Source organism: Triturus cristatus, chromosome 2_1, assembly GCF_964204655.1.
Source record: "Triturus cristatus chromosome 2_1, aTriCri1.1, whole genome shotgun sequence".
Taxonomy (NCBI): Eukaryota; Metazoa; Chordata; class Amphibia; order Caudata; family Salamandridae; genus Triturus; species Triturus cristatus.
This window is the reverse complement of record NC_140581.1, coordinates 879,306,499-879,315,420: the sequence shown is the minus strand read 5'-3', so window position 1 is coordinate 879,315,420 and position 8,922 is coordinate 879,306,499. Positions and strand designations below refer to the sequence as shown.

Genomic DNA, 8,922 nt, shown 5'->3' with positions numbered 1-8,922 from the left:
AAATATTAAATCAGAATTCGCCTCACTCCATTCAAAGCGGCCTCTATGACGACAAATCACATACCAGAGATACTGTGCGTGGAGACAAAGTTGAAGGATTGCAGCGGGAGGTGTCACCATCAGATACTGCTGCTCTCTTTTCCCTGGCTATGAGTGTTTCCTCCAATCATAAGTGCGTATGCAAATGTAGTGTAACCGGTCTGGAGTAAAAGGCAAAGCGAAAAAGGCAGTGCTCAGTCAGGCCAAAAAATCCCGGGCTTGTCTAACACAACGCTGTGTTTATCTGTGTTCCAGGCGAAAGGCTAAACATGTCAACTGAAAGTAAGAAAAAACAAAGCCCGGACCAGAACGGTGCACCGGCAAAAGGGCCTGCGCCCCTCAGCGACCTGAAGATCAAATACACAAAGGTGAGTTCGTTTTGCATATTCATGACTCACTAGACACCTGCCTCGTTTGCTTTACAGCTGCAAAAGACTCGCGCGCAAGCTTTCCATTCATGTTTAAACTGTTCCAATACACATGTATTGCTTCCTGGGTTTTATGACTTTTCAGAATTTTTGGCGAACTCGTCCAGCCCTTATATTTATCTTTCTTTCTGGGGAAATCAGCGAGAACACGTTATCATTGTGTTTTCAGGTATTGCGCTCTGTTCTTCTGTGACCCACGGCTCTTGTTATAAGCAATACTCGACTGTGTACAACAACATTTACGAGCTAAGAGAAAAGCTGTTTCGTCTGTCATTGCATCACTGCTCACTCATCACTCATGTGTGCGAAAATTAAATTGAAGAAACTATGCGGTGCACTGATACTTTAAATACACCAGGGTAATGGCTCTACTACCACATGTTAAATGCCAGCTGCATAATCACCATGGCCTATCATGAACTGCACCCTCTGCAGCCCAGCAAGTACAGTGCGTGGACTGCCGCATAATCCACGACCAAGGGGCAAATTGGTAAGTAAATGCATTGCGCAGACGTCAAAAACCAGCGAAGCACTGCTAGTCTCACCGACTGCCAACAGCAAGCAGGAAAAAAAAAACAATCACAAAGGAATGCAATCTCAAGAACAGTCACTGCCCGGTTGTTTGCTCTTTGCTTCGCAGCAGTCGCATAACAAGAAAATTAAACGGGAACTTTGACCAAACCGGGCAGCGCGTGACTAGCCTACTTCTGACTTTAGACTTGTGGAGCAAAGGGAACCGTATTTTGATTAGATGGATATCAGGGGTCTAAATTCTATGCGAATGGACTACTAGGGTTTAGTAGTGTATACTATCAGAGTCGTTATTTTCAAAAACGCGTTATGGCACCCCCTGAGCGCGCGGGAACCCGAGACTTGTCATGGCGCTGCCTGAACGCGGCAGCTGTGAGGAGTCGATTTGCCAACGATGAAGTTCAAGCGCGAACTCCTGCAGATATGCTGCCCCACTGGGCAGTGGGTTCAGAGACACTCTGCGATTGTCAAAGAATATGCATGCGTGTTTTGCTAATCTGTAGGCACACGCTGACAACACATGCAGATGTTTCCTGCTATTTCCATGCAGCCCGGGAGAGGGGCGGGGCTGCCACTTGGCCCCTCCTTCCCTGCGCTGCTCGATCTGAGCATTCATAATTGGGTCTCCCGGTTTTATGGTATTTATTTTTTGGCCATTTCCAACAGTATTTATCCATATTTATTTTTTGCTAATTTTATCTGTATTTATCCATATTTATTTTGGGTTTTGTGAAAAAATTAAAAAGAAATTAGTATATGTCCACATTTATTTAACAGACAAATATGCGCTCATGCTTGAATGTCTGCCAGGTTTCAGTGCTGTGAACACACGCAGAAGATAAATCAGTGCACTTATATGAAAATATGCACATTTCAGTGTCAACCTTGTGCATATCTACTGCTGTTAAAGCATCTTTACAAAAATTAGTTTTTTTTTAAACCACTTATCTATCAATCCACACATCTATTGGCCTGGCAGTCATGGTAGACAGTATTTAGAATTAATCAAAAAGCAACCCAATATCCGTTTATATCCACATTTAAAAGAGATAGAGACAAGAAAATGTATGTTTTCTGTCGGTATATATCTGTAAAAATCAGTAAAAACGGAAACAGGGAGCCTTATTCATAATCCACCGACCAGACCAGTTCAAATGTCAGCAGACCCCCTCCTCTTTGAACTGCACAGCAGGGCTTCTTTGATTGGGCTGGGCCTCACCGGTGCTGAGCACCCCCCGTTTTTTAAAGGGGTGCTCGAAACGGGTCTCTATCGGGCTCTGTTTTGTGCCCTGGCACAAGCGGTCTATTTTTTTCCGGACTGCAATGACAGCAGGCATATCGATGTGCACGTGCTCACACTTCTCACTAGTGGAGAAGTTACGGCCTGACATCATGCCAGGTGAGCGTTGTAGGTGAAGGGGAATCCTTTAAAGAGATCCATTTTCTCTCTAGATTTCCCTTCTCTTTTTGAAACACAGGTGCAGCAACATTGTCGTGGTGTCACCAGGGCTTTAAGTGGAAGCTTTTTCAATATTATATACAAGCCATAGTTGCTGCTTAGCCATCTTAGGCAACTAACAACCATTGACAAAGCCAATAGTCCTGACTTCTTGTTGGTTTGATACTTGTTGTATCATTTATCTGGATGCAATGACAGAAACAGCAAAATACAAGTCGGGTGGCACACTATGCTAAGCACAGATTTTTAGCTTCCAAGTTTTTACGCCACGCCCTTAATTACATTGGCCACGCCCCTTTGAAAGATCCCCCAGTTTTTGCGTCCCACTTAAAGCTCTGCAGCAGAGCTTTTTTTGCTTAAAAATAGTACGTCACCAGTAAAGGGTAGCCGCAGTGGACAGCGTTTCCCCACACCTGTTTATCACCGGGCCGTGAAGTGTGCGTGCTTCTCTGTCTTGTTAGCAAACCTCAAATTTTGGCCAATCACCGTGACTGTTAGCAAGCATAATCATAACCTGCTATTGAATACACTTCTAAACCTGCCTTACAGGGTTCTTCTTAACTCGTTCATCCGATTTTGCCCCACAGAGATAATTGACTGATAAGCAAGTAGGGTGATTTATTAAGTGACGATATGACCTCTGTGATGGGTGTTATGTAGATTAAATAATTTGTAAAAAAATATGGCATTGCAAGAAATCTCAGTGTTATATTTTCATGGCACATAAACCGATTTGCTGGTGTAGGGTTTTTAAATGTATTCTTGATATCACAATTTTATCCGTATCATTTTACAAAAAATATTTTAATGGCCAATAGTGTCAAGTCTGCTTCATTGAAAATGCCAGATTTGAAAAGCAATTTCCCTAAATTAAAGGTTATGGGAATTAGCCCCAGAAATATGTGAACAAAGTTTATGAGAATTCCCAAAGTTATAATTGAAAGCATTAGCAATTTCTCATTTAGGAATTTTATTTTTTTAGTTGATACAAGTTCAAGACATCTATCAGACTAAAGGCCTGATTTAGATCTTGGTGTACAGGTCACTCTGTCAGAACCGTCACTGGCATCCCGGCCGCAGAAATATAAATCCCTTAGGATACAATGGGATCTATATTTCAGCAGACAAGATATCCGTCACCGTTGTGACAGAGTGTTTGGTTTATAGAACGCCGGTTCACTTCCCTGGTTCAAGTACTTCAATGATACATTTGCCAAACTGGGTGACTCAGGTAATACCGGGTAGTGAAATGTAATGGGTAAGGGCGTGCTTAATCACCAATGTAAACCAGAATGGGAGTCACAGGCATTGGCTAAAGTCACAATGGGGGTTCTACATTATAATAACATGTTTCCCAGATCCCGAAGCATATTTTGTAGGTGTAAAGAACCTCTTGACTAAATCACTTAGCGAAAGCATTTAGTGCGTACTAGCCTTTTTTGAATCCCAAACTATGCGCCTTATTCACAAAGGTAAATTTACAAACGTAGATTTGCTCAAATGTAAGTTTGCTCTTACTTTTTATTTTAACTACTACTTTTGGCTATTCACCATTTCAGAGTGTCAAGTTACTCCAAAGCATAGCCTTACATATCACCACCTCTCCAAACTTGGGAGTTGAGATAATTTATGAATGTAAAGTTACTGCTAGCAACTTTCCACACATAGAAAATTGTTTCTCTGACATACTAGCTGTGTCAATGTTAACATGTTTTTGGTGTTTTGGATCGTGAATTATTGCATTAATATGTTAGTGATGTAACATTGTTTTTATGCTTTCTATTTTTTACCTAAAAAATCTATTTATTTGTTTCAACATCTGATTTTTACCCATTTAAACACTGGAATGGTAAGAGCTCCAGTGGAAAAAATTGAATGTCTAATGGCCAATGAAGGCTGATATACACTTCTGCTCATACATTCCAATGCTCATCGTTCTGTTTCTCCCTGGTTAATTAGAGCGTTTTACACTCAGTCGGTGGAATCTTCTAATAGCATTATTCCATTTGTGCCTGAGCATTTATCAATTATTAAAGCACATAACTTGACTAGAAGACCTTCGACTGGTGCAGCCATTGGCACTGGACTATTGGTGTTATCTAACCTGGCATTCATTTCATTGACATTGGACATCTGACAGAATGGAATGACTATGCAAAAATCCGACTGCCTAACCTTTGCTTCACACAAGGATCTCAGCAATTAATGGTTAACTCACTGAGCTCGATTAGCGCACGCAGTGTTTCAATATTACGATTTAGTTAGTGAGAGATGCAAGTAAGACATATGTGTCTCAACTAGTGGAACTGAGCTGCTGACATGTGGTGGGATGACTTTGATTCCTGGTGAGACCAAGTAAGAACTTTATCTTACCGAGGTCCATAAACTGGGTTCCATTGGATTAGGTAATGATAAAAAGTGCTATTTATGTTCAGTTATGTTCGTTTTTTAAAGGTCTCAGATTACTCCAGCTGGAGCGTCACTGCACTAGGTTTGCTATCCTCCCAGGGCAGGAAAGAAAACAGAAAAATAATGCAAAAAGCTAGCAGAGATCCTCAAAGAAGTACAGCATTCAAGACACAGACCAGTGCAAAATCCACTTCTGTCTAGACAGCCAAGTTTTTGGGTTTTTCCATAGAAATTGCCTCTGCAGGTTCTAGCCTCAGGTACAAGGGAAGGGTGTTCCAGTGCTTGGAGGCTCGGAAACCAAATGAACGGCCACCCATCGGAGCTTTTCTTAGCACATGGAATCACAGCAAGTGCTATAACCGAGGATCGGAGGCTGCGGCCAGGTGAATAGGGTTTCACCTAGTCGAACAGATAGTGTGCCCTCCTTTGTTAAAGATGTTTGGTCAAAGGCACATAGCCTTAAAGATGATACGTTTTTCCAGGGTTAGCCAGGGAAGTTCAGTCAGTGCCGGGGACACGTGCTCGTCTCAGGAGCTTCAAAAGAAGTCAGGCAGCTGCATTTTGCACTCTATGAAGCTTCTGGATCCTTCCCAGGGTGGCTCCGATATAAAGGCTGCTACAATAGTCTAGTCTTGAGATCATGAGGGCATGCACTACCAACTTCCTAGTGGCCAAGAGAAGCAGGTCAGAGATCTTAGCTAACATTTTAAGCATGGCGAAACATTTACCAGCCAGACAGGCTATTTGGTTGTTGAAAGAGAGGTTTGCTTTTAGCCACATTCCAAGGTTTTTCACCTTAGGCTCTGGGGTAGGAGTAGGGCATAGTGTCCTCGACCACCAAGCTGAGGACCACACAGATGGTTGCTTTCAAACTATGAGCATCTCTGTTTTGTTGGCATTAAGTTTTAGGCAACTAGAGTTCATCCACTGAGCCAGTTCTACCAAGCAGGACCCGAAACGTGTTGTGGTACCTCCTTTGTCCTGAGCAAGAGTGATGATCAATTGTGTGTCATAGGCATAAGACACTATGGTGACATTGTGTTTGCTGATGTCATCTGCCAGGGGGCATATATAGATGTTTAATAGCGTGGGGCTTACCTTAGAGCCCTGGACACCTCCTGGGACAGGAGCAACACTTCAGAAGCAAAAGGAGTCTGAACTACCCGGAAGGTGCGATCTTGAAGGAAGGAAGCCAGCGACTTTAATACAAAGGAGTACACACTGCAATTCCAGAGCAGTTGCAGCAGCAGGCCGCGTGAAACTGTATTGAATGCCGCACTTAATTCAGCATGAGGAGAACGGCAGCATGACCCTGGTCCGCAGCAGATCTAAGAGACTCGGAGGCCAGCAATAATGCTGACTTGGGGCCATATGTATCAAAGGGTTTTACCCATTCTGTGTCTATGGGAAAATGTGTTCATACATATGGCCCTTGGTGCTGTATTGGGCCCCAAAACCAGATTGGGACTTGTGAAGTAAGTTGTTTGATTCTATAAAATGTGTCAATTGAGCATTGACATGTTTCTCGGCTACTTTGGCGAAGGAAGGGAGTATCGAGATAGGTCTGAAGTTTTCAGGAGATGCTCTTACCTGCACGGGCCACTCCTGACTCCCTCTTTCACTCCCTGTCTCATATTAGAAGATGTTCAGGATTATTCAAGTTTAACCATAACAACTTGCTCGCTGAAGGCGATATCTACCCATCACATGTTCATGCACATTTTTATGTCAATAATCCTCATTGCAAAAACGAGGAACAGAATGTTGACAAGCAAAACAATAACCAAACATGCACTGGCAAAACCATTCGCTCTGGCCTTTGCAAGCATTCAATGTTGTTTTATTGATTGTTTTCCAAACATATGCAATATGCAAATAAAAAGTTAGCAAACACAAAGAATAGAAAAGAAAGTAGTGGAACAGCAGCACTGACACACCTACAGTAGCAATGAAGTGCACTGATTTATAGTGGACTTTGTACATTTGAAAAGGCAAAATGGCATTACACAGTGCACAAAAAACAATGAATGATGTGTAGTGACCCATTGGCTGATGCTGTATGCTGCGGAGGGTGCAAATAAAATGTGAGTGGTACTTGAAAAGATCAGTGGACAAAGACAGTTGACAAAAGCATGAATATACTTTTATAAGGAATTTTTGAAAACATGAGGCTGGGAGAAAGCTAAAGCTATTCTTTTGGTAAAACGTGGGTGTAGGAAGGCATTTGTTTTCTTCCTGAATACATGCCGTATTATTGAATGTTAAAATCCATTGGTATGCCTTGGTCATGAGAGAAGAAATAACAAAACACCTTCAAGTACACATACATTTTTAATTTCAACACTTTTGATTGAGTTTTAGCATGAATAAAATAACACATAGAATCCAATCATACCTAAGAGTCTACATAAAATCAGATAGTCATATTATATACAGAGATCAAAGGCCCCCCAACACAATAAAACAAAAGGGGTAAGATCAGTTAGGGAGAGGGAGTTGAATATACATATTCATTTAAAGTACAACCTAATTGTGAGGATGGGCGGATTTGAAAACTTCGAAAATAAACAGAATGAGCGAACAGCCTAGGCACACTGGTACTGGGACTGAAGTGTATACAGTTCTGGCAGCTTTCCACATGTGATCAGGAAAATTGGCATGTCAGATAGTGGTTGAAGTGGGCTGAAGCTGTGGTGACCAGAAGGAAAAAGGTAAATGACACAAGAACAGACAAGCATAAGAGGCCCGTGGATGAAAATGGCTGACCAAAACCTAGTATATGTATGTATGTATGGATGCACTTTTATAAATTATGATTTTTTCGGAATCATGCGGCTGTTGAAACAGTTGAAGGTACCTCTAAGCAATGCTTAAAAAAGAGATTTTTGCTGAGGAGCCAATCCTGTCCTATTGGCCTCAATCACCCACCTATATGTAGTCTTGGGTAATGGTGTTTTTGTGATTTAAGATTCTGAACTAGACTGTTGCTGTCCAATAATAGGTTGAAAGAGGGGTGCCTATTTGGCTTCTGTTCTTTAACTTGTTTATCACTAATGCTATTCAATCTTTACGTGGAGCAATCACTGAAATCCTGATACAACCAAAAATGTCATACCGCATGCATGCTGATGATACTCAACTATACATCAAACTCTCCTCTCAAGAGGATATACTGGGTCTAGATGATAACCTGAGGAAAACACAAGCCTGGCTGGCACACAACCAACTAAAATCAAATCTGCCAGAAAACAAATTAATTCTTTTCTCTCCCTCCCTCAGATGCCAAACAACCTCACTAGGTCTCAGAATTTCAACTCACTAAATTGCACCTCTACCATCTGCTACTCCATAAAGTCCCTAGGTATCACAAAAGACTCAAATCTGAATATGCGATCTCACATGCAAGCGGCATCCAGAAGCACCAACCTACATCTGAACATCTGAACATTCTCAGAAAACTAAAACCTGCATACCGCTAGGAGACTTGAAAACTGCAGTTAAACTTGAGTGCTATCTATACTGGACTATGGGAATGCTACACTCATAGGCCTACCAAAAGCCAGCCTAGCTCCAGTGAAAGTGACAAATAATGCAGCACCAAGACTCTTAACAGGCACACAATGTTGTGATCGCGTTTCCCCTTCACTCAGAGCCCTCAACTGGCTCCCTGTCGAAGCCGGAGTTCAACCGAAAGTTGCATGAATAACACACTTAGGGCCAGATGTACGACTTTTTTTTGCAGTCGCAAATGGGAAATCGGTCCGTTTTGCCATCACAAAATTGGTCTGACCCATGTACAAACCCTATTTTGCCACTCATTAACCAATTAATGACTTGCAAAATAAGGTTTGCGACTCGCTACGGCTGCATTTAAAATAAAAAAAACTGCTTTATTAAAATAGCAGTCACAGACATGGTGGTCTGCTGACTCCAGCAGGCCACCATCCCTTGGCGTGCTAGCCATTCCTAAAGGGGTCGGAAATAGAACCTGCTTCATGAATATTAATGAGGCAGGCAATTTGCGACCCCATTAGGCATCGCTAACAGTGTCTGAGA

General features: G+C 42.1%; 1 protein-coding gene across 1 annotated transcript in view; it reads left to right on the top strand.

Annotated features, from left to right (window-relative positions):
- The first annotated feature begins 235 nt into the window (after nucleotides 1–235).
- The window catches only part of ALDH1A1 (aldehyde dehydrogenase 1 family member A1), a 188,253-nt gene continuing 179,566 nt past the window's right edge, over nucleotides 236–8,922 (top strand). Inside the window, exon 1 of the mRNA XM_085633036.1 lies at nucleotides 236–407. Within this exon, the coding sequence (XP_085489162.1) occupies nucleotides 309–407 (99 nt within the window). The 5' untranslated portion in view covers nucleotides 236–308. The remainder of the gene's footprint in view (nucleotides 408–8,922) is intronic.